This window comes from Saccostrea echinata, unplaced genomic scaffold (genome assembly GCF_033153115.1).
Source record: "Saccostrea echinata isolate AGI-Se365-2 ecotype Australia unplaced genomic scaffold, CSIRO_AGI_Sech_v1 ptg000015l, whole genome shotgun sequence".
Lineage (NCBI taxonomy): Eukaryota > Metazoa > Mollusca > Bivalvia > Ostreida > Ostreidae > Saccostrea > Saccostrea echinata.
This window is the reverse complement of record NW_026889764.1, coordinates 1,571,235-1,599,080: the sequence shown is the minus strand read 5'-3', so window position 1 is coordinate 1,599,080 and position 27,846 is coordinate 1,571,235. Positions and strand designations below refer to the sequence as shown.

General features: G+C 33.1%; 1 protein-coding gene across 1 annotated transcript; it reads right to left on the bottom strand.

The window, feature by feature from the left end:
• Positions 1–12,556: 12,556 nt before the first annotated feature.
• On the bottom strand, positions 12,557–23,367 carry LOC133187699 (protein rolling stone-like). The gene is made up of 4 exons (XM_061323102.1): positions 23,091–23,367; positions 16,822–17,050; positions 13,769–13,897; positions 12,557–13,166 (listed from the first exon to the last, which is right to left on the bottom strand). The coding sequence occupies exons 1-4, from the start codon at positions 23,175–23,177 to the stop codon at positions 12,739–12,741; spliced, it is 873 nt and encodes a 290-aa protein (XP_061179086.1). The 5' UTR covers positions 23,178–23,367; the 3' UTR covers positions 12,557–12,738.
• Positions 23,368–27,846: the final 4,479 nt, after the last annotated feature.

The window sequence follows — 27,846 nt, the reverse complement described above, 5'->3', positions numbered from 1 at the left end:
TTAACGCTTTAACAGGGGTCCAAGGTCATTTTCATTTCTCACTTACTTTACTCTAGGTTTTGTACGAGGGCTGTTCGGAAATTATTGAGACATTGTGTATATTCTTTCTAATGAACGTCTTTCGGTGAAAATTTGCATATACATTTGACAAACACTAAGAATTAATAAAAGCAAAAAATATTTTACAAATATTTTATTTTCTTCTTTTCAATGGTATATTAATGTGTCAATGGTAGGGGTACCCGGCGCAGTCAGGAAATCAGATATTGAAAATATTTAACACCAACGTTCAAATTCTTGGTGGATCCATAGTAAGACCGAAAATAATTCAATTTATATATATACTTTTGCAATATGATTTTGACTTCATTTTGTGCATAAATAAATAAATCTAAGCACGGTATAGAAATCGGATAACGACGACAAAGAATTTTGACGTCAAGGCGGCGCACCGATCATACTGAAAATTTTGTGTAGCGCTATGGTGAACTCTTTTCCAGACTAAATGACCTGCTAAATTAAACAATAACAATGAGAGAAAAAAAAACATGTCTATGGGTTTGATTTTTTCATTGGTATATTTATTTTTTCTTATAAATAATTCAACCAGAGTAAAAACAAAAGCTCTTGACGACCATCAACTATTACGGACCAAATAACGTTGACCCGCGTTGCATAAATCGGTACTGCATGATGCTAAGTCAACCTGTATATGACACTTCACGGCTGACGTGACGTGAAAATGAAGAAGCGATACTGCTCTAGGTCGATAGACACATGCATATTTATAATTTCACCGAAACTTGTCTAATTATCTTATAAATTAGAAATTTTGCACATTTGTTTTATTCGTTCTTTATAAAATGTTGACGAATTTTCATGAATTTATCTCTGACTTTTATGGAGTAAAAGTAAATGTCTCAATAATTTTCGAACAGCCCTCATACATAAATAACTCCGCAAATTGCTGCAAAGAGGACTGGACACCTCCCTGACCCCCCCCCCCCCTCTAGATCCACGTGTGTAAACGTGAAATAAATAAGATATGGAGTTTTCGTGATTTTTTTTAAAAGCCTACATGATTTTACGATGAGTTAAAAAATTGGATTTTTTTTCGGAAATATAGATATTAACCATGCAAAGCTTAAGAAGATTACTGTGCTTTTGTGGGAAAATTACTTTTTTCCACCAAAAAAAAATGTTGGGAAAATAGTTTTTTTTTCTTCAAAATAAACATTTTTAATAGGTTTCTTTTCAGTGAATGACACAAAATGTATATCGTGTAGTGGATTTACAATACCTCCTCATACTCAAAATACAACAATTAAATGCGTATTAATGCAGGATTTTCAAAACTTAAGAGATGGTGTTAAAATGAGTCTCTAATAAGGCAATCTTTTATGAAGAAATTTATCAAAGTAAGGTATAAATACTGCATGTCAACTACCTCTCCGAGTTGGTGTAATAACCCACCCACCCCCCTTTCCCCAATTTCCGCTCCCCAAAATCTTTATAGCTTGTGCATTTAAATTATGCATCGTTTGTATTAAAAAGACTTCTTAGAACCGTAATTCTTCTTAAAGAATTGCTAAATCGTTTTCAAACCAGTAAAGTCGCTTTATTTTATGTTTACGCCCGAACTTACGCCTACCCATGAGTAGACGTAAAATTTTGGTCTAACTTTAGTCCGGTGTAAAGATACGCTATTTGATGAAATGCAAATCTTTGTGCTAGTCCCGACTTTACGCCGGCGTAGCGCTACGACTGGGCGTACGACCTTTGATGAAACGGGCCCCAGGCCTTCAACTTTCAGAAACACTCATTGCCACTTGTTTGCTTTGCTGCAAACGTTAACTGTGGGACTCTGAAGATGTTGAAAAATGCCATTTTTCAAACTTTAGGACATGTTGCTATGGTAACCATGACACGTAGCAACCAATTTTTGCCTGATTTGAATTTACGGTATCAAAGACTTTTATCTTAGAGAGTTTGGAGAAATTCTGAGACTATGCGTGCCACAGCTCCTATATAGAAGTTCAAGTCATTACAGAGAAAGGCTCTTAAAAATTGAGATGTGAATGATATCATAAAAGGACAAAGTCTTTGAAAACTTACAGATCAGGAAAAAAATCACGAATTAACACTTGGCACGAATAAAAACTGAGCCAATCTAGCATTATCTGTCAACATACGAGTTATGCTTCTTGTAGGTTGGTTGTATGTTTTCCAATGCAAACTTTATCTAAAAATTTCCAAAAAAAATAATAATAAATTGATTCAGAAATCAAAAATTAGGTATGGAAAATTAATTGTCCTATACACTCTATAACTCTGTATATACATATTTGTGTCCTCTGTGAAGGTTGTAAACCAAAACAAAAATGTAATTATGTGTTCTGGAAGTTGCAAATTTATGATTTTATCAAGCTTTTTTTTACAACTGCATTTAAGAGATCATGATTTGGATTATATTTACAGTTGCATTTAATTCAAAGGATGGACTTCAAAATCACTGTTCAGGCTAGGTTTAAAGGGGCCTGCACACAGATTTGAAAGTGAATGTTTTCTCACATTTTCTGTATAATATCATGACTTATATGTTTCTATAGCATTCACACGGGAATATACCGTGGTAATAAAAGCGTGTTCAGAAACTTCTTTTATCTGGAAATTATTGAAACTACAAATTTCGGGACGCGTTTGATTGACACATTCTTGCACTTTCTTAAAGTAAACTTTATCCTTAATACTTAAGAAAAGTAAAAGAAAATTATTGTATATGAATGAAAAATATTAAAACTATAATCCAGAAAATTCAGAGTAGAAATGTGAGAAAGCAAATTAAACCAACTCACCAGTATTGGTCGCCCGCTTGGCGCAGTGGTTAGAGTGCTTGCTCTAGAGTCGCGGAGTAAGGAGTTGATCCTTACGTCGCGGGTTCGAATCCCACTGTGGACGTGGAGACCGGACCTTCGGATGATACCGTATAAACCGAGGTCCCGTGTCGCAGTAGGTGCTGGCACGAAAAAGATCCCTCTCTGCTCAATGGCCCTCAGTGCCGAGTACAGGTCAAAATTTGCAGCTCTCCACCGGCAAGTGGTGGCGTCTCCATATTAGTGGAAAATTCTCGAGAGGACGTTAAACAACAAACTAACTCACCAGTATTGTCAGTCCGTGCCCAGTGACGTGTGCAGAGTTTAATAAATTGAACACAATCATTTTATTGTTCCATTTCCCCTCTTTTTTTTTTCTTTTTTTTGTACTCTGTATCCTCCTTATTAATTAGTTTAAAATGCATGTCTTTGTAAAAGTTTAAATATACATCATTGCATCGTCGCAAACCACTGCCAAAATGTACGATCCTCTCCCATTCTGGCAGGTAGGAGAGAGCTATGAGCGGACTCCGGTCAGGACCCTGGCTTGAGACGTAGAAAAGAGCTATGAGCGGACTCCGGACCGTGGCTTGAGATGTAGAAGAGAGCTATGAGCGGACTCCGGACGGTGGCTTGAGACGTAGAAGAGAGCTATGAGCGGACTCCGGACCGTGGCTTGAGACGTAGGAGAGAGCTATGAGCGGACTCCGGACCGTGGCTTGAGACGTAGGATAGAACTATGAGCGGACTCCGGACCGTGGCTTGAGACGATGATATCATTGTTACTTTACATGATTTGTACCTCGATCTCTAAGGGAGAGAACTAATATAGGTAACTTTTGCCTGCTGTTCAATCCATGTTCATTGTATATACTTCTATGTATATCGTGAAAAAAAAAATACTTCTTAAACTAAAACAGTACATTAATTTTAATTTATATAGTTTGCAACTCTGCTTTTAATATGTTTATTCAATATTCACAAAAATGACAAGCACAAACTCAAAATTCCTACATAAGTTGCAACATCAGCATGAAAAATACTAGTACTAACCATTGACGGGAGTTTTGGCACACATTATGTCTTTTATCCGATAACATATGAAAGGGCATTTATAGTTGAACATGTGTGGCAAACTTGAAACGTTTGCCTGAAACAGTTCAAAAGTTAAAGCCAAATACGGACAAAAACGTTATGCGCCCTATCTGTGATCTTCGGGGGCATGGGCATATCGATGTGTACTTGAATCTGTTTTATAGCAGATATCTATACACATTGACCAAGATCAAGAAGTTAGGAATGTTGTTGATTTTTGAGGAACCGTGTTCTTTTTATATTCTTTATAATTCCTTAAAATGGCTGACAATGTCCTTGACCTTTTAAAAAAGTCTGGAAGTTGAGCTTCAGCTTTCAGTTTATCAATCTTTGCTTTTCTTTGTCCTTCTGGAGAGAGGGAAAACATAATATTCGTTACTTCTTGTTCCATAAATTTCCTGCTTTCATAGGACGATTTGCAAGCACCTGGAAAAATAGTTCTATCGCGGGAATAAGAGAATGTCTTTTCCCGCCTTCGAATCCGCCTCACCGGTGCAGAAACCGTGTGTCCCGTGGCGTTCCTTAGAAAGGCCTCGAATGCTTGTTCCGTTGTTAAATTTTCTGGAGCCTTTTTCTCGGGAGCTTTTACTTGAACTGCGCTTTTTGCAATAGCCCATTTACTTTTTGTTTCGGTTCCCTCAGATGTCGCATCTTTCTCGGTAAAAGACTTCCATGTCATGAGCAGACTTTGATTCGTCTGTATTTCTTCTCTATTTTTGGCTTCTGATGCCCCCTTTTGTCGCCAGGAACGAATGTACGTATATCCTGGAATGTTTGTGACGTCACGAACCACGGTTTTCTTTTTTAGGAACGGATCATACCTTTCGAAGCTGTGTTCACGATAGGCTTCAGTAGAAGCTCTCATTCGTCGGTATTGCTCTCGTGTGGACGATATATCACGAGAACACTTTATTTCCTGTTTTTCCTGGTCTTTTAACATCTGCTTAAGAGTAAATCGTAACTTATTATACTCGTGTTGATTCTTTACCTTTGTGTTGAGCAACACTTTTCGACTCATTTTCAAACTGTGGTTCAGTTTGCTCTCGTTCGTCGTTGCCATGAGGATTTCTTATACTTCACCAACAAAACCCACAGACTTTTCAAAAAAATTCTTCTTGAATATAACATCTACCCATACGCATTTATTTCCACTCAATATAACACAAAGTTTGTAGAACAGTTCTCAATTTTCACAACCTACATTGCAATCATTTACATATTGATTTATAAATATTCATTGTCTTAAATTGAACGTCACTGTTTAATCACAACAAAGAAAGGTATTTGCATAATCCCTGGACTTTAATATGCCTATAAAATTTGTACTTACAAGGAGCCGAAATAAAATGGAACAAAAATCGAAATTGATTAAATGAACTATATTGATCTTTTGCACCATATTAAATTTGCAAGTTTGTCGATATGTATGTACAGTTGATTTAAAACAGATGTAGATTTCAGATTGTCAATGACGGTGTGGATACGTTAATATTTCAATTCTGGACAATTCAACATAAACTTGATTAATCACAAACACTAAGCATATACTCTCATTGTATAAATCTTTGGTTCATGGTTCTATGATAACAAAGTCACTATTAAAATCTATAGTTGTAAATTTATGTAATTATGACAGTCAAATCGAGCAAAAAAAATCTTTAAAAAAAAAAAAAAAAAAAAAAAAAAAAAAAAAAAAAAAAAAACAGTGTCCTTGTAGACTGAATTATAGAGTACCAATATTTCATAGCAGACCCAATATCGACATACGAATATTAAATTATTTTGCGAATATCGTATTATTACAAGTGTTGACTGTGTTTATGCGGCTGAAGTTACGCAAAATTTTAATTTAAAAGAATTCTCTTTTTAAATCCTGCTTGCGATTATAGAATTGAAATGATGTTCAAATATCAGAAAAAGTAACTGTACATTTTTCTGATCTATTCGAGGAGAATGCTACTAGGTTTTTTTTTATGTTGATTATTAAATCGAATCTTTAATATTGATTCTATAAAGACTGATCAAGATCTACGAGCGTCAGCTGCAAGGCGATTTATGAAGTAAAGTATATAGATTTACCGATCATGTTTAGCATGCATTAGGTAAGACTCCGGTTGAATATGATTTTTTTTCCAGGATTTTTTTTAAATATTACATTATTAATTTTGGTCATTAATTTGATACAGCTTGAATATTGAAAACATTTATTTGTGCTCGCCTCCAACATGTCAAATTATCATGTCATTTTCCTTTTTAATAATTGAGTGTTAAAGTGAAAGATTTAAATGTGAAGCTTAAAGATTTTCTTGACAGTGAGATTTTCTTCAAAAATCTTCAATTATAACGACTGCATTACATTACCGCCATGACGCGATATACTCATTTAATTTATGCCTCTTCCACCAACAAGCGCCTTATACATGTACCCGTGTATTGTAAATTAAACTCAAGGCATGTACCGGTAGTCTCTATTGACCCATTCAAAGGTTGTAGCTAAGCAAAGAAATTTGACGGTAAACAGAACATAACAAAAAATAACAAACAGTAATCAATCTCACAAATCCTAGAAACACTGAGAATCGTGAACAAATCAAAAACAGTTGGACCCCTGAAAACAACAGAGGTGGGATCAGGTGCCTTGGAGAGGTAAACATTCCCTGTCGACCTGCCACATACGTCACGAGCCCTCTGAATTAATCAGGTAAATAGAGTAATCTGTAGTCGAACGTAGTATAAACACAATGGTTCGATAAGTGGTATAAAACATTTCAGCCCAAGTATGCTCAAACAAGAGATTTATTTGCAAACATTTTAATGACCAAAGTATATGCGAAATGCTGAGTTTTTAAACGAGCGTATTTGAAACCTCTTTAACATCAACTTATTTGTCGGTTTAAAAAATTAATCAGACTCAGAACATTCTCTTATGTATCATGGGAGACATGAACACCAAAAAATACAATTACATAGAAAAAGGATGTTGACGATGTGAAAACTGAATTCACCCCGATTGTAGTTTAGTTTTTAGCTGGTTATTAACATCTATAGTCAGTGAAAAATCCAGATTAATATAAAGTACTAGTAGCTGTGGCAACTTTTATCACTTGAAAGGGTTAACTAGGATGAAAATAACTATTGTTTATTAATAAAATTCGTCGATTCATCGAAAATCGAATTGAAGGCCACAGCTTCTTCTCATGTAGAAGTACATGTAGTTAAAGTACATGAATTATAGGAGTTCAACTTCATCAGAGCATAAAATAGGTCGGTTTAAAAAGGAACACAATAAGCACCCATCAAAATTCCCACAAATTCTTGGATTGTTCAATCAATCATTCTATTTTCGTCAATTTTAGCATATATATCATTTTTATATGAAAGAAAATAATTTTGTTTAAATAGAAATTCATACCACTCTAGAGCCTGAGGAGTTGGGCCATCAGGATGTTCATATTGAAACATTAGGCCAAAAATTCGCCTTTACTCGTAAGTATCTAGCAACCAAGCCTTTTTAGAATTATAATAGGCAATGGATTATGTTCAGATCCACTGATGGGTAGGTTGATTTTATATTCTAAATGTATCATTATAACTTTTCTCTACTCTGGAACATTTAGTTATCAAAGTTTACGTCTCCTGAGCTCCTGAATCGGCTCGTAGTTGTAGGGTAGAGATGAGTTGATTATTTAATCGAAAATTGATTTTTTTTTTCTTTTTTCTTTTTTTTTCTTTTTTTTTTTTTGTTGACATTTTTCGTTTTAACCTTTTATACACTCGGGTACCTGGTAAATAGCACACATCTCGGTCGCATGATAAATACTGACTGATAATGAACAATAAGCCCTCTACAGAAAATTTGAAATTTGCATCCTTTCTTCAAGTGGCAAAAGTTCTGGGTCGAGAAGTATGCTATACTTTATGTCTTTATGTACATGTTTCTAGAAAATAAAACAAAAATACTCAAAAGTACTTCGAATTATCTATTATTTTTAAACTTTTGACAACGCCTAATATATATTTAGCATGCATATTGCGATTCACTGACTTTCATAATTTAATTCTAAATATGTATAGGATAACTTAAGGAATAACTGTCTATTTTTTTTTATTTTATGATGAGATCAAACAGTTTGCTCACGAGATACAATGTGATTTGCAAAAATGCAGAAGGCATAAAATTATCACGTGTTCAAGCTGTTTGATCACATCATAAAACAAAAAACAAACAAACAAACAAACAAACAAAACAAAACAAATCAGACAGTTGTTCTTTACCTGATCCTTGATTCAATTGCTTTTATTCTATAGTTAGAAATCTAAGTCTGCAAGCTCCGCCCAGTGTATTACTAAGCAACACACAGTGAGAAGTCAGTTATGTCACATGATGAGCAAATGACGATATGAAGATATAGAGCTATTTCTTCATATGTCATTATATCTCCGACAAAAAAAAAATTTGAAATGTAAATATATATATGAATATTACAATTTATTTTTTGTGTGTATATCATAAACTTTCACTGGTTAATGTCATGTAGAAATAAATGTTATTTATTCATATCTAATAAGTTGATTATTACCTGATAGTCAATCATAATTATAACTGAAGGTCACTTGACACTCAAGTTCATTATGCCTCAGGTATTTATATGTGTAAATAGTTAAAGTCGCCAACAATATGAATATGATTTAGCGCTCTTCAGTTAATTCTTTTTATGGTTATCCCCCCCCCCCCACACACACACACAAACACCTGGAGGAGATATATTGGTTTTGGTGGCGTCTGTCTGCCTGCTGAAAATCAATTATAAGCCCAAACTCTTGAAACCTCAATTTGAAATGTTCAAATGTTGAAATTGGCCAAGACCATTATTTTGTCCTAAGGTAGCTATATCTCAAAGGTCAAGGTCACTGCACACATTATGGTTTGGTAATGGTGCCAGGGCGACACTTTGGAACTCTGAATTCAAACTTAAGTATTTTATGGCCGATGTCTTTAAGGTATGACAATACGATGCTGAAATGTGTTAGGGTAACAACTTTTGAACCCTTAATAGGAATAATTTCGAAGATAAGTATGTTGTGATCTGAAATTATTTAATGACCTAGACTTAAGGTCATATTTCAATGATAAAGGACATGTCAAGGTCAAACAATGATGAACAAAGATATAATTGGGAAAGAAGGATATATTATGGAACGCCGGGACTGTCTTATATGAGGATTAAACATTATATGCAGTGTTCTCTTCATTATATGTGGTACTATTTTAATTATATGAAGTAGGTTTTACAGCAACAGCAACTGTGCAACTTCCATTATTTACAGTACTTCTTTAATTATATGATGTAGATGTGTCATTATATTATGTACGTCTATCATTATATGAGGTGTTTTTATCATCATATGAAGTGCTTTTAACATTATGTGCGGTAGATCTAACATTATATGCAGTGAACACAACAATATATTATGTACTTCTCACATTATATACAGTATATTCATCATTATATGTAGTATTTCTGTTATTATGATGATGCTGATCGTTAAATATTATGTCCGGTCCTGTTAGCATTCCGTGCGGTAGATTTTGCATTTCGTTATGATGTAGACACAGTATTATATGCGGTGCTTTCTTCTTTATGTGTATGATCTTTCGGAAGCTACCTTTCGGAACCCCCCTTGTTAGATTTAGAAAGTTCTACCTTTTTTCGTTCTTAGATATGAAAATTCTTATTGATTTTGGGTTATCTTTAATAAATAGTAATCAACCACACGTCAGCCAAAGCATCGCGGAATAATCACATACCACACAATATTTATCCCTATATTAAAGGAATTTCGAAGTCATATCAATACTTCAGTATAGTTTACAACGAGAGAGAGAGAGAGAGATGCACTTATTACAATGTATTACTGAAATAATTTTATTGTTCCATAGTATTAATTGTTAAACTATGGCGTATAAAAAAATTGCTGAAATTGTCTTTAGGTAAATACTATGTGAATGTTATGTAATGTATCAGGAAAAGATAAACGATTTTCAGAACAGAAAATGTATTGAGTCGTGGGTTGTACTTCAAGATTTTACCTCTAAAAAGATATGTGGTAAAATTACCCAGTAATACAACGTATATATATATATATATATATATATATATATATATATATATATATATATATATATATATATATCTGTGGTCAATGGAGCGGCGAAGTGTGAAAGCTATTGTTTACACAGACGCAAATTAGGATGTACGTGTACGTGTGTAATTATATACCTGTACCTGGCGTTTGTAAACAATAAGCATGGTATCCATCGCTCTACGTGCAAGTTTGCTACAAATTCTTTATCAGGTCCACAGCTAGCAACGTTTTTGGAAATTCTATTTGGGGGGGGGGGGGGGACTCTCTAAGTTGCCGGATTTTTTTTTCTTTTTAATTCTTTTGGAATTTATCCGATTTCGACCTGACAGCAACAGAAAGTGTGTATGAAAGGAGGGGGGGGGGCAGCATCGTTAATGAATTTCTACATATCGAAACTTAAGCCTATTCTCAGAAAAAGTGGAGAAATTGGAGAAAAAAAATTAGAGCACCCCTTCCTGACACCTCCCCCCCGCGTATAACAGGCCTGTTCATTGTCTAATGAATTGGTCTATCGATGTTTGGAAATCTTTGATGAATCGAAGTTGTAAGCTATTAAAATTAAAGCAATATACTAAAATAATGGGTAACAAATACTATTTAAAACAACTTCAGATGATTTTTTTTTTTTATGTCACACACATTTCTGCATTTCAAAAATGGGGGGATTATGAAGGATTAATCACCCTCTTCATTTTAAATTTCAGTAACAAGATCGAAAAGCTCCCCCCCCTTTTTCAGTTTTTTTTTTCTTGAATTGATTTTAAAAATATGCATATTTTTTCCTATGTTTCGGATTGAATGAAATTCGTGAAAAACGGAGAGGTCCTTATTTAAAAGCTTGCCATTTCACTTGTAAGCATTATCCATGCGAACGCAGTTTTGAAATCCAGATATTTGACTATATAAGATACAATCCAAAGCCAAGTAAATTTTTCTTAACCGTGACTACATGCATGTATGCATTCTTTCGGCGAGTAACTATAAATATTATACAATAATAGAAAATTATATGTATTTTAATCTTTACCTCATAAACCCTTCAAAGTTCTTTCTATGCCGTTTCGGGAAAAAAAAAACCCACTAGCTCCTAGCTAATTAAAAATATTCCTTTTTTTTTATCTATAGTGCATATAACTTAATTCACATAAAACATTTTTTTGGTTGCATGTTTAATTGTTCTTTATTAATCAGAAAATAAAAATATCAAGATTTTGGCTGAAGTCTTGGTGCTTATTTTAGTTGGTTAGGACCCCTCCCCCTTTTCGATCCAGTTCGCCTCCCGAATGTCATGCAAATTCTTGCCGACGCCCCTGTTGTTTTTTATTATCTTTTTTGACATTGTCCTATATATGATATGAATCTTTTTGAAAGTCATATTGTTCACAAAAAAAATAGAAAATGCCTCAAATTTTTTCCACTCCCAAAATATTTCTATCAACACCCCCCTCTCTCTCTCTTTACTTCATACCATGAAATAGAATGGATTTTATTTTACTCTTTTACCCTATACTTCATATCTTTATAAAAAACATTTTAACCTGTTCACGGAGCATTGATTGTTATATACGCATACTTTTATTGTACTGAATTCAACAGGAAAGGTCGGAGTTCTCAAGGTACCGAATTTTTAACAGAGAGTTCCGAAAGGTAGCTTCCGAAAGATCATACACATGAAGAATAAAGCACCGCATATAATACTGTGTCTACATCATAACGAAATGCAAAATCTACCGCACGGAATGCTAACAGGACCGGACATAATATTTAACGATCAGCATCATCATAATAACAGAAATACTACATATAATGATGAATATACTGTATATAATGTGAGAAGTACATAATATATTGTTGTGTTCACTGCAAATAATATTAGATCTACCGCATATAATGTTAAAAGCACTTCATATGATGATAAAAACACCTCATATAATGATAGACGTACATAATATAATGACACATCTACATCATATAATGAAGGAAGTACTGTATATAATGGAAGTTGCACACGATATGCTGTAAAAACTACTTCATATAATTAAAATAGTACCACATATAATGAAGAGAACACTGCATATAATGTTTAATCCTCATATAAGACAGTCCCGGCGTTCCATAATATATTCTTCTCTGCTTTTTCCCTAATAAAGATGTAATGTAACTAAACAAAAGATCAAGTAGGAAATCTGACACAGAGTCATGGCAACATCTATTAGATAATATATTGAATATGTGTAATTATTATCTCGAGAAGTAGGTGAACGTTGTTTTGGTGTACATACATGGGTATCTTTATAGTCGATAATTACAGTCGACTCTTTATCTAGTCTTAATCATTTTTGCGATCATGGATACTGACAAAAACCTTGAGTATCGGACGATCAACTAAAACTGATCTATACTGATATGTCTACAGATATTGACAATATGACACTACCAAATGAAGATGTAGAAAATATATAATACATGTATCACGTAAACTAGCTACATGTTATGCACATTCAGTACACCATATATACATGTATGTGTATACATAAGTTATATACAAATTTTGATCGAAATTAAAAGTACTTCACTTTTGATTTGTCATTATAGTATGTTTGCTGTTGTTTCAGAAACTCTATTATTCCATCGTGTATTTGTAGGATGATTGCTCCGAAATAATACTGCTCATTTCAGATTCAAAGTCATCCAACGGTGCCAAAGAATGATCTTTAAAATACAATTTAAAGAATATCCATAGACGTAATCTGTACAACAAGAATAAGAATGTCTGGCTTAGTATTGACAAGATAATACATAACGTACACGTCACTATAGCCTCCGTGGGTTTTACCCAGTTCAAAACGTTATAGGCGTAATGTCGGCCCTCCAGAATTGTTCCATCGTTGAGGAAATATATAGCGTTAAACAGAGAGTAGACGGATCCCAGAGCTACCGTGTATAACATGTGTAAAAGACGGAATGGAGTAGCCGATATCATCATGTCCAGTAGAACGTAAACAGAATTCATAGTGTGCTTCAACCTGCTTAAATCTGTCTGGAATACCTCTGCAGAAAAAAAGTTTGTTAGGTGAATATAGATTTGATTTGACATTTATTTTTGAAATATGAAAGAATATAGAGATACATGATTATATTTGCTTACACATAATATACAAAAAATCTAAATAAATGGTAGACGCTATTGTTGTCTTTCTTACTATTTTTTTTTTTTTTTTATCATATCTATTACTTTTATTTATTTATATTCATTTTATTATATTTTATTGGAGGAGACAGGGAAGGGAGTGAATATTTTACATATGAGAAGAAAACAATTACACAGGACATGATTTTCATTCAAGATAACATATACAGGTAAATGTGCTGTCATGCTGTTTACAGGGTGGCAGTAAATACAATTTCACCCGAAAAGTTAAAAATTTACAACAAAAATTTGACAGTTCACTAGCATTCATTCTGAAAGTTTTGGAAAATGTTATTCAATATGTAGAAATTTTCATTTCTAAAGGTTATGCGTTGTTTGTTCGTATATACATGTACATGTATGGCTGTGATCAAAAGAGCGTGATATTTCTTACAAGAAAAAAAATGTAGATCAAATTTTTTTTTATGAATTTGAAAAAAAAATGTACTTAAAAAGAACTCACTGCTATGATCAAGGAAAATTATAAATGCCCAGTAAGACATGGTAACGATAAATGCAGAATTATAGCTTAGGTTCTTGAGCACCCATAGAATCTTCAAGGAGAGCGGCATCCTATCAAAATGTCTGTCGTCTGAAAAGAATTAAAAAAAACACAAGTTAAATCAAATTACATTTGACGTTATCAGAAGATCCAGACCGGTCACGTTAGCCCAGTGGTAGGGCGTTCTCTTCGTGATCTGAGGGCCGGGTGCTATAAAGGTTCGGGTTCTCGTTAGCCGGGCCGCGTCAAACCAAAGACGTAAACATGGGTAGTGACTGTTCCTTCGCCAAGCACGACACTCAATGTGAAAGTCACAGGTCCTTCGGATAGGACCTTAAAAACCGAGGTCCCGTGTCACGGCAGACGTTGGCACGATAAAGAACCCTCACTGCTCAATGGCCCTGAGTACTGAGTGTAGGCCTAAATTTGAAGCCCTTTATCGGTATATGAAGACGTCTCTATATGAGTGAAAAATTCTCGAATGAGACGTAAAACAATGTAAATCAATCAATCAGAAGATTCAAAATAAAAAGATCTCTTTTTTTATAAGCAACAAGTAAGTAGGGTCTGTGCCCTGTTTTTTTTTTTATGCCCCTGTATCGAAGATTCGGGTGTGTAATAGTTTTTGCCCTGTCCATCCGTCTGTCTGTCTGTTTGTCCGCAAAAACTTTAACCTTGCCCATAACTTTTGATTCGTTGGAGCTATGGCTTTCATATTTCACATGTGTATTCCTTGTGAAAAGACCTTTCTTTGGGTACCACCATATTTGACCTTTTGACCTTGACCTTGGAGTTTGACCCAGTTTTGCAAAATTTTACCAAACTTTAACCTTGGCCATAACTTTTGAACAATTAGTGCTAGGGCTTTTATACTTCACATGTGTAATCCTTGTGACAAACCTTCCTTTGCATACCAACAACTTTGACCTTTTGACCTTGACCTAGGAGTTTGTCTTACTTTTGAAAAAACTTTAACCTAGGCCATAAAATTTGAACGGTTGGAGCTAGGGCTTTCATATTTCACATGTGTAATCCTTGTGATAAGACCTTTCTTTGGATACCAACAACTTTAACCCTTTGACCTTGACCTTGGAGTTTGACCTACTTATGGAAAACGATAACCTTGGCCATAACTTTTAAATGGTTTGTGCTAGAGCTTTCATACATCACATATGTAATCCTTGTGATAAGACCTTTCTTTGGATGCCAACAACTTTGACCCCTTGACCTTGGAGTTTGACCTACTTTTTGAAAACTTTAACCTAGACCATATTTTTTGAACGATTGGTGCTAGGGCTTTCATGCTTCACGTATGTAATCCTTGTGACAAGACCTTTCTTTGGATACCAACAATTTTGACCCTTTGACTTTGACCTTAGAGTTTTACTTCCTTTTGGAAAACTTTAACCTTGGCAATAACTTTTGAACGGTTGGTCCTAGGGCTTTCATACTTCACATTTGTAATTCTTGTGACACAACCTTTCTTTGGATACCAACAACTTTGACCCTTTGACCTTGACCTTGGAGTTTGACCTACTTTCGTAAAACTTTAACATTGGCCATAACTTTTGAAGGGTTGGTCCTAAGGCTTTCATACTTGACATATGTAATCCTTGTGACACAACCATTCTTTGGATACCAACAATTTTGACCCTTTGACCTTGACCTTGGAGTTTGTCCTACTTTTGTAAAACTTTAACCTTGGTCATAACTTTTGAACGATTGGTGCTTCGGCTGTCATATTTCACCTGTGTATTTCTAGGTAGAAGGCCTTTCCTTGGGCACCATTAATTTTGACCATTTGACCTTGACCTTGATGTTTGACGTACTTTTGAAAAAACTTTAACCTTTTCCATATCTATTCAATGGTTGCCGCTAGGAATTTCATATTTCACATGTTTATTCCTCGAGACAAGACCTTACTTTGGGTACCAGGATATTTGATTTGCATTCGAGAAAGTTTAACCTTTGCTATAAGTTGTCATACGGGGGCATCATTGTTTCACAAACACATCTTTTTTTTTATAAGTCATTCCTTATCATTCTTGTTCTTTTTTTCATTATACACATACATAGTAATTGCATGACAAACGATGGAATTTAACTTTTCCAGCGTCAACTTTCCTTATTTTTTTTAAATATCCCGCTATCACCTGTATATGGTCTCTCTCAACTTATTCGATACTCAAGAACATGCTCTGAGTACAATCAACTTTTAATCCAAGACAGGCTATTGACAGATAAGTGATGTTACATGGATTTTAACAACCTCGTTTTAAGTCAGTTTTTCGTAAATTCTATGGTCGTTATAATGACCATGTTAATAAATGTAAGCTATCATTTGGTCGTATTTTGGCTGATGTGTTAACTCATACCAATTTCTTTTTATACTTAATTTGACTTCGGAATGATCCGTCTACCTGATCAATACATAGAGCTCACGGCGGGTATGATCGGTCAACAGGGAATGCTTACTCCCCCTAGACACCTGATCCCACCTCTGGAATTTCCATGGGTTCACAGAATTGAATTGTTTGTAGATTTTCTTAAGATCGATATCTGTTCGCTATCTTCACCTTTTTGATTGATTTAAGATAATGTTAAGTATTCTCCGATCCATTTCAATTGATGCCGTTTACCGTAAATTCAGTTTATTCAATCTTACATCAAAAAGCAGATCACTGCATAAAATGCATAAAACTACCATGGAATTAGAACTCTTCAGTGATCAGTGTTAGAGCTTCCTCAAGTGATGAGCATGGGGTGTAGGTGTACACCCATTTTGTCACCAGATTATACACTCAAGCAGTATACAGTAGTAAAAAAATATATATGTAACAAAAGTTGAGCATTTCCGCATTAAATCTTGTATAAAAATCATTTTTTTAATTCTCAGTTACGTTATGAATCAATGATAAATGAAACAATCAAATATTAGTATATGAACAACAGCAAGCCTGAGTTCGTCTAAAGTAAAATTTAATTAAAAACAGTTTAACTTTTTTCACCAGTACCTAGATTATCCGAAGTCTTGATTGTGTAGTATAAACTGCACATTGTCTGATACAGACTGGTGATGACCAACAGGAAGAAACTCCAATTGGTGGCGTAAACAGCGTAAGTCCATGTGCGATCCTGGTAGAAAGCTGCTGATTCGTAGACGATGTCTGCCAAAAACCAACCAATCATGGCCATGGACACAAGTAACCGGCATCCCACGTAAAGTTTTTGATTAATAGGCCACTACCAACAAAATAAGAGGTAATTGCATTTTACATATCAAATACTTACATCTAGTAAAGCTACATGATTATCATTATTTTTAACATTTAAGACTTCTCTCACATTTCATCTTTGGTACCCGATAATATTGTCATTTTACTACTGAAAATGAAACAGATATCATAGAAGCTAAATAACTCTAAAACTTTAATTCAGCTTATCAAGGCAGAATGTTTTGGCATCAACTTCTGCTTAGGTGCATCCTGGTTGGCGATTAATCGGGGACAATCACGCTATAGCCCACATACCCAACACTCAGTCTGATTCTTTTCTTTTTGTTAATTTGAAGATAATGGTTGCAGCAAAAAGGAAGTTGCTAAAATCGAACGTTATTTTCCCAAAATAGCGATGTTAACATTTAATGTCTATTTTACTTTAAGTATGGCATGCACTCGAAACACCTTGGTGTAACTATTCCGAAAGATGATTTGGCTATTGTGTTATAAAAATATGAGGTAATTCTTGGAACCAGTTTTTTTTTTCCTTCAAAAACGCCGTATTTCAATCCACAGTTGACAATGATAAAGGATGAAATGAAACTCAGAAAGCAGGAAACCAATAATCGTATTCAAAAAGATTCATTGCTTAAGATTCTACTGCTTAACATGTCAGTTAGAGGAAGAAGATAGTGTGACAATATACTACCTTTACAAACTTCTTTTAGAAAGTGCTGGTATAATTATAATTTATTTGCTTAAATACTGTTCGTTATCTCCATATATTTCACTGCAAGCTTTGGTGATATAAAAATGATGAGGCGAGAATACAGAATGTATAGAGCACGTTAATGTTTTGTTGTTAAGATAAAGTTTTATAAAGGACAGTTACTGAAAAGATGTGTTTAAAGAAGAGTAATTGGAGGATAATGAATAAATTAAAAGGAAATGAGATTTTTAAAAAGTTTCATTTTGTTTGCATAGTACTTTTCTATCGTCTCCTTCCTTCATTTATGTAGCAATATACCATTATCAGTTTATGTCTCCCAGTTGAATCGATACGCAAGAGCATGCTATACGTACGAACAATTTCTGAAAAGAAGCAATCTATTGACAAATAAGTTGATGATACAAGGATATCAAGAGCCCTGTATAAAGTCAACATTTTGCAAATTCTATGGTCGATACAATGACCTTGTTAGCAAATACAATATATCTTTAAATCGAATTTTGACTTTAGTTTTTCATAAACAAGGAACATTGTCATTTTCTTCCTACTGAATACTACGGATTTCTCCGATTACTCGATCAAGTAACACACGGCGGTGTGACAAGTCGGAAGGGGATGCTTACTCCTTTATAACACCTGATCCTACCTCTGATGTTTTTAGAGGTTTGCTCTGCTCCAGATTTGTATTGTTCCAGTGGACTTTTGACCTTGATTACTGTTCGTTATCTTCATATTTCATTAAATATTATTTAAGGTACTCCGATCCTCAGGCTCTGAAAATTAGCTTTTAAGTCATTGAAATTGCTCACAAAAATGTCTTTGATTTCACATAGTAACGTGAATTTACCCATGGAATTTCTTCAAAGTTCATCATTATAGTTAATCATATAGGGAAAATGATCAAATCTCAAATATATTTTCAGGAAATGCGAATAAAAACATCAGCTATGCATTTTTTAATTGAAAATTGATCAACAAATATAATTTAGGATAGAAAAATATAGGTATCCAGGCATTTGGAGAAAATTGCATCTTTTTTATGCTTATACAGTATTTTAGTTCTTCTTTTTACTTCAATTGTCATATAATAAATAGTGTAAAAAGCTTATGCTATCATTGTTAGACATCACATATCATGTCTAATTTTATATCATGCTAATAAGCATTGGTATCTAATGCTAGACTAAAGGAAATTCGATTTCTCTAAAAATGAATTCATTTTTATCGTTTGTGGGGTACAAATGTCAACTTTTTACAAGACCGTTTCGAAGACTTCAAAGAATCTTGAATCATATTAAGATGCATAAAATGAAAATTGTTGCACGAAAAGATCTCAATTTCAAGCTTCATTTTGAGACTTTTTAAATAAAATAATAAATTTAAGAGTTATCCTTCCTGGCTGAGGATCGGATATCCTTAAGAATTATAATCTTGTTCATGAAAAATTCTTGATGAAAAAACTTCTTTTTATTTTTGCTAAAAATAAACTGAGAAATAAATCTATTTCATTGAAATACGGAATTTGTTGGTGAGTACATTTAAAACGTCACAAAAAGCATCACATACAATTTCCTGCGTAATGATAATTTAAACATGCATTGAATATCTTCATGTTTGCAAAAGATGTCGTGTAATTTGGAAGACAAATCCCAAGCTGTTCTGACTTCTGTTTTATTTATAAAACTCTCCTCCTTCATTACTCAAGCAGAATAATCGATAAGCAAGAAACAGAAATCTAAAAGCCATTTGCTTATAAGATGTGAAGTCAATCATGATTAAAGTAGATAATTTGTCAAAGCTGTCCATTTTAAGGATGGGAAAAAAAAATAATAGACGATGAACACTTGTCAAAACAAGCATTGATTTTTCCTGTTGTGAATGTTCATGCTATTTATAAAACAATGTAAACGTAAACCAGGGACATTCAGAATTTCTGTCTGTATTTTGTATTTGAAGTGAATGGGTTTACGGGTACCTAAATATATTTCTTGTCAGTCCCTAAGTTATCAAAAGTCATCATATATAATGAGCAATACTTGTGGTGTAATATGTTTTTGTTTTATCTTTCATTTGCAGCACTTTTTAAGTTTTGCTCTGTCGATAGAGAGCTCGCTTGCAATCGGAAGGTCTTGAGTTCAGACTCCACGACCACGACAAACCTAAGCCGATAAATGTAGGTAGCAACTATTCCTTCTCCGAGCGTTTGGCACTTTGAAGTGAAAGTTTTCTTTCAGAAAAGACCTTAATAACCGAGGCCCCGCGTCGTGACAGGCCGTTGGCACATAAAGATCCCTCACTGCTCGATGCTTCTAAGAGTCGAGTAAAGGTCTAAATTTGAAGCCCGTGACGTGATTTTATGATCATGCAAGGGACGTAAAACTACAACAATCAATCAATTTTCAGTTTTGATTTGAAACATAAAGCGTATCCTCTGTATTTATTCAAGTCAATAGATAACTTAAGCTTTAGGGAGTAGTAGAGAACAAAATGTATTTACAAGTAAGGATTTATCCTAACAGAAATGCTATAAATTTAACATGAACCAGATTATCAATGAGTACTATAAAATCACTTTGTTATCACTCTAGTTATAAAAATCAAACTAAGCAATCTACTGAGATTGATTATCTTACTATCGATGTAATATTTATGCTATTTTGCTAGATTTACTTGACCTCTATCCACATTTTTTCATAATTTTTATCAATATTAGATGACGATCTAGTTATTTTGAAAAAAATGAACATTTTGGAGACAACATATGTGTTACATAATTTAAACTCATCCATAAATAATTCTGAATTAAGATTCTATATTTTAATGTAACATATGTATGAGTTAATTTAAAGACAAAGAGACCTTGGACCATATGGCTGATTCGAAATTTACTGAGTATCTAATGACATATGTATAATGCCTAAATATACGTTTAAAAAATAAAACAGTATTTATACTAGCCTTTCTATTGCTTAAACACATCTTTTTTACGAAGCTTATCCTTCAAGTCATTCTTAATCTAAAAATAAGTACAAGTTTCTAGAAAAAAAATTGGATGCATCTGATGAAGAGGGGATTTTCCGTGTAACTCAATCATAAAAACGTGAGATGCATCAATATCCAGAAAATCTATTGGAACATTATTAGGGAATTTCAATTTTTTTTCATTTTTTTACATTGAATATTAAAATAGATATGAAAATAAAACAACAGACTTTAAAAGAAAACTTCTTGATAAATATGTTTAAGCAATAATATTGTACAAAATTCTTTAAAAATTCTATAACATTTATTTTATTTAAATCTATTTATTTATATAATATATTTTTTATTTGTTAATTTCTTATTGTTCAGTTCCTTTATTTATTTATTTATTTATTTATTATTTGTTCTTAACTAGCACGCGTTTGATTGAATACCTATTTTTGTAACGCAAAATAAGGCACTTTCACAATTTCAACAGTTTAAATTAAAAATATATAAAAAGATACTTGCTTAAGGATTTTATCAAATATACACATATTACTCTTAAGACATATAGATGGACATGTATAAGTTCTATAGTCTGTTTCACACGAGTGCTTCCAACTCATCGTTGACGACAGCAATAAACTTTGATGTCTGAAAGACAACATCAATTAAATATTTAAAGACATTTTAGTCAGTTTGGATTCATAGTTGTAATTGGAAACAAACAAGTATGAGGTGGTTTTTCATGTTTATAATTAACACAAACAGTCAAAATTCATCTCAAGCTCCCCTTTTAAGGTCTCTGGAAAACTGTTAAACGTACGAGGAAGTACTTATTTCCAGAGATCATCCAAGTGTGACCTCCGAATCAATTTCGAAGGCTTATGTCATTATGAAATTAACGAGCATTTATGGAAAGTCTCGAATATTGAAAGATCTCTTTCCAAAGTGGCGGCAATTTCCGAAAGGTTTAATCCCCGTGGATTTGAATTTGCCATTTTGTCTGGTTGAACCTAAGGGATTGTTACATAGCCAGGAAAACAGAACGTTTGTAGAGGCATATTATACAATTGGTTTAAAGCTTAGTTTAAAGACAATGTTCTTATTTAATGTTCCCAGAAATTATTGAGAATATTTTCGTGAAATGGTTTTGGAAATAAAACTTTTAACGTTATCTTTGTATACTTCCAGTCGATTGCTAATGTACAAAATGAGTGCTTTTGAAAAAAGAAAGCCTATCGTAGATGTTTATTATCATGTCATACTTCTGAAACAGTGAGTATTCCACTGTCTATTATTGATTCACGTTGGATACAATATTGAAAAATGGGAAGGAATTCAACAGACGGAAAGATCTGGTAGGGCTAGGAATGAAACCCACGCTTACACTTTCTTACACTTTATGTTGTTCTTGCTGAGCAAATATCCAAGCCTTCTTTGATATGTGAATGTTAGTTTACTAGGCCCACATACTCTTTTCCTTAACTGAATTCCTCTTCTTCTTTTTAAATTTTTTTCGTACCACACAATGCAAAGTAGACGAAATACTCGGTGTTTCGGAAATATCACCTGATTTAACAATTTCTTACTGATTCATAGATTCAATAGGCTTTCTTTTTCCGATAGAAGTAATTTTAAACATCAGCATACAACATGAAGCAAATAAATGGGAGGCTATCTATGAAAACTGCATGTATCATTAGAAAGTACGGGATATTGTCATGAAGTAAAATAGAAACATTAAATTATATTGTATGTTATTGATCCAACATTTAAGATAAATGTATCATAAAAAAAATTCTCAATAATTTACTGGAACACTACTAGTATATGTTTTGTCTTTGCAGAAAGTGTTACCATTGGAACCGTGGAACAGTCATAATAGACTTACAGCAATCGCACAAATGCCAATTCATTAGATGTGTTTTGAGGTCTTGAATGGTTCAGTGTCTCCTTGCTAAATGGTTACAGTAACAATTTAGTGAGGTTTGTCAGGCAGCAAATGTATTTCTTTTCAAAATGATTTTGCGTTTACCATCGTTGACGTCTTTGAACTTGTCTCGAGTTATATAAGTCATATTCCAGTTTTTTAACAAGATACACTGGCTATTCTAACACAATTTATACAATTAAACTATGGAATCTTTTGTATTGTTTTTCACTGCTTTAAATCAAATACAATATTCAACCTTTAATTGAAAACTACCGATTTATATCCGACGTCTGCAGGTTCACGCGTTAAAGTCTGCTAAGCACTTTAACTGACTTTACTTTTATAATCGATTATTGGAAGACTGAATAGCATAGATTTTTATAATCGATTATTGGAAGACTGAATAGCATATCATAATGAAATGATTAGGCTTACCTGGGAACGGACAAAGTCTGCTGGAGTGTCATGGTTTAGTCCTAGATTTTCGGATTGGAATTCTTTCACAAACGTTTCGCATGCCATAGTACTGTACAAACAGTCCTTTATCTAACCGTTCGTGACTTCTTGACGTAAACGAGACTGATTTAATACTGTCACTGTTTTAGATCTGCACACTGCAACAGCTGTTTGTATAACATTCGCAATCCAGCCATTATAGATTTGACATTTCATTCGGTATAGATTTACTAATAAAAATCGTTCACAGCATACAGTCGCAGAAGCCGTTTGAATTATATGCTGACTGTATGGAGTTGGATTAGTAATTTGTTCCCGACACCGTGTCCCGATCTGTTGGCACTAATCGATAGGAAAGCATTGACATCAGAGGACAAAGCACCAGATTTCCATAGTAAAAGCTTTATTTTACTCTATGCATTTTGCATTTCAATGACACCTAGTATTTGATGGATATGGCAAGAGAATTTAACATTGTTACTTCCTTTGGATAATTAGTTTTTAAGCCAAACCAATGGATTTCAAAGATAGAATGTGAGGTTCCAATGTAATGTAATAGGAAAGGAGAAAATTTATGGCTGGACTAGGAATCGAACCGTGGACCCCTGCATTACTAGTCATGCACTATAACCTCGGAACTATCCAAGCCTATATCCTTGGTCCACATACATTAATAATTATCAGCCTGGAAAATTATCAGACTCTGGCAAATTATCAGCCTGGAAAATTCTCGCATTTTCTGAAGAAAGTTTTGTTATATTGTTGTTATCCTGGTCCATTTGTCCGTACGTCTGTCACACTATTTTCATCCTCAAACATCTGTTTCATTTTATGCAGCAGCTGAATCATCTCTCTGGAATATGATTCTCTCAAATTTTACACATTACCATCGTAAGAGCATGAAGCTTAACAGCTCAAATGAATAGAGAAAACCCTTTTGACATTAAGATATCTTTGAAAGTCTCGATTTTTGGTCCACTCTGAACCCCGAGTGGATCAGATCCTAGCTCGGCTCGCAGGGAGAAAATCATTAAAACCTGCACTTTTTTACAATTATGTTGATAAACCTTTCTCTCCTTTTTTCCTGTAGACATAATTTCTGTTTTTCACAATGATTCATTAATTTATCATTTGAGGATTTTTTTTAATCTTAAAATTGTAATAAAATATTTTCATCGCTAATTTTCAAACTTACATTACATTAAATATTAGCTTATCGATTTTTCTTTGATTCGGAAGCTTGTTGGCTCAATTTCAAAGCAGTCGTATTTTCCACATTTACCATATATGGCCCACTTATACCAAGGCTGCAGTCAATAATAATTGCATATTTCGTTGCAAAATGTAAGAACATAATATAGAATATCTAAACAGTTCCATATGAAAATTTCTGCACAGTTCGAGGCTATAATCAAAATTGTTGTGTGTTTTGGTTGTGTATTTGTACATGTGGCACTAATAACAAGTGCAAAAATATCCATTTAACTCTCAATATGCTATATACTTTTTACAGATTTAATTTTTAGAATTACATTAACTTCAATGTCTTTTCCTTTTTCAGAGAGAAAGACAATGCTTCTTGTGCACTTGATACATACATGGTAATCTACAGTGATCAATCTCGTAACAACCATGCTAACGAAAGATATAAATAAAACAAAGGAGAACAAAGTTTTCTTATGTGTAAAGTAAAAACATTTCATGTGTTGTTCTTTTGCATCAAATCCTTTAAAATATGTAATTTGTAAGGATGAAGAAGTAAGTAATTTCTTTTAAACATATTGAAAATATTAATTTGTAACTAACTGGTATTAATTTCAATGTTCGTTAAAAATACGATCATAACTATAACTATAACAATACTATATATACGTAATAAGAGAAATGTCATAAACTTCGAAATTGAGTTGAGGTTAAAAATGGCATGATTTTGTTCGTTACTCCAAATTTCAATCCACGATCGTGAGAATATTGAAATGTACCCTCATGAATATTCCGATTCTGACATATTTTAGTAGTAAGACAGAACAGGTATATTGTGCCATTTCACAGCTTTAACTACATGAAATAATAAAGATTAACTTACTTAATTAAGATGAGTTTAACATCTTTACTCTGCTTATTAAAGGCGAGCATTGATTGGACCTTAGAAAAGCCGTACTACTGTCAAATTAAGTTACCTTACTATGTAAGATACGCTCTGATTGGACAAACAATTAGGTTCGTTTTGGTTTGTTCAATCAGAGCGCACCTTTTATATCAGCATGCGACTCTAAAGTTGTTTCGAAAGACAGAGTGTAACGGGTTTTTTAAGAGTGATGCCAACTTTTTTCTATTTGAGAAAACACCAAATTAAAGCGAGCTGGATGCCTATGATAAAATTATCTAATCATTAACAAAGGAACAGTAATATTAAGTCCTGAAATGTTGTTTGAAATAAAAATCTTTTGTTGCAATATATGATTCATGGTAATTGAAATTGAAAAAAAAAATATACTAGCAAAGTAGATTGTGGAAGTTTAATAAAAAAAAATTGAAGGATTGACTCCTTTGGGAATATTTAAGCAAAATAAATGGAACAATAAAACGATATATGACCAAATTAGAATATATAGCCAAGGTGATAAAACGTAGCAACCAATCAGAAAGGGTAATAATATATCCCAGTATGCCATGTGCAGGGGTAATTTCTATTTTCTATCCTATTAAAGTCTTAAAAGCATTTCAGGCATAAAGACGAATCCAGAAATTTCCAAGATAATGACTCTCCCGGATTGAGAACTACGGCAAACATTTGTAAGGTGAAACGCCCTACTTGTGAGAAGGTGCCAAAGGAAATTTGTCAAAACATACTGCAGAACATATGAATGAATTACATACATTAACCATAAATAGCCACGAAATAGAAGCATTTTTACTAAGACAATTTCTGAGGAAACATACTTGCACATAAAGGACACGAGACTCTATTGACCTAATCAACTTTACAAATCTGTTTGAAATGTAAGAATTCAGTGAGACAGCAATTACTATTATATATTACTCATATAAGGTAAGCTGCCATGTTTATTTATTAAACATATTTAACATAATTAAAAATTTACTGAAAGGAATATTGATCCTTTAATATTTTTTGATATCCAGCACATTATATTCCAGCACCATTTGAGGCCTCTTAAGCAAATACAATGTACTGTAAATCACATATTTTTGTGGGATAAAATTTTCGTGGTTTAGGGGGAAATGTTTATTCAAGAGGATTTGATTTCGTGGTTAAAAGTGCTGTGTTAGTATTATTTCAAAACATTCACATTTCGTGGTTGACTTCTTCACGTCATGAAAACAACGAAAAATAAATTCCCATGAAATTAATGATTTCATAATATACTGTAAAAATGCAATATCGAGATGGAATTTCTCAGAATACAAATAAATACAATGGTTTATAAAAGCACTTTTTGTTCTTTTATACCCTATGCACTATTCTTTGTAAAATAATACTGTTGAAGTTATTAATGGACGAAAGGCAGCCGAAGGGAAAGCAAATGAGCGTGAAACCATATATACAAAGTAAACTATTTACTATTTTAAATGCCACCCTTTTTAGATTTTTCTATTTTTCGATGGTGATTGTTTGGAATGGAAACGAATTGTGCTATACTATTCACAAAAGAAATATGTACAGGTAACATCTTTCATTATTTATATGGAGTACTCGATAACGTGGCAAACGCCCAAACCTTTCAAACTCTTTATAAAATGTATCTGTTAAAGTACAAATGCCAACATATCTTGTTAAATGTGTGCTCATGCTAAATTAATTCATTGCAATTATTTATTAGTGATATATACAATATGCCTCGTTGGTTATACGTTATGTAAATTTAACTGGACGTACCACACATATTGTTCATAATGTTTCATCTATCATTTGAAAATTGAAGGTTATACAACGATGTACTTTACAATATCACAGAAATGTATATAATTAAAGACGTCTTTTGTTTTAAATTTTCTGTCTTCTTCGCATAATGATACGTTAAAACTTTTCTCATGAAAACTTTCAAATTTTCCTCGATTCAATTGAAATGTGTCTTAACATAATTTCTTATTAACCATGTTTTGTTTGGTTGATTTTTAAGGTCAGACGACACGTTCCTCAAATATGTTTTGTATTTCTTGATATTATATAAAGAATTATTCATAATTGTCATCATCTTGTGATTTCTAGACTGTTTTCAATATGTTTTTAAATAAAAGTACACCAAAAATTGTGACACAGGCCATTCAGAAGAGTACCAATATGGATTGTGTAAGAAATATCACCCTCTGGTATCTTGTCCAAATCCCTGGTAACGTACCTCAATTTTTTGTGAGGAAACTTGTTTAAGATCCTATACTTCAATGACAAATTCTTGGAAAAATATATATGTTTTTGAGGAACGTGTCGTCTGACATTAAAATCAAATTTGATATATATAAAATTTGTTAAGGAAATAGTAGAAAAATATCTTTAAAATTTAGCTTTAAATTTAAAAAAAAGTCTTGAAATTTATTTCAGTATGATAAATCAAAAAGTTAAGGTTAAACATAAAACCTGTACCCTTTAGTCAAACGATATTATTTTAAAAAAAATATTAGTGAACATTTCTGTGTAATTAACTTAAATAACAAGAGCGATGGAACATATGCTGTATATATCTTACTTACCCTTTAAGAGATTACATCTATTTTT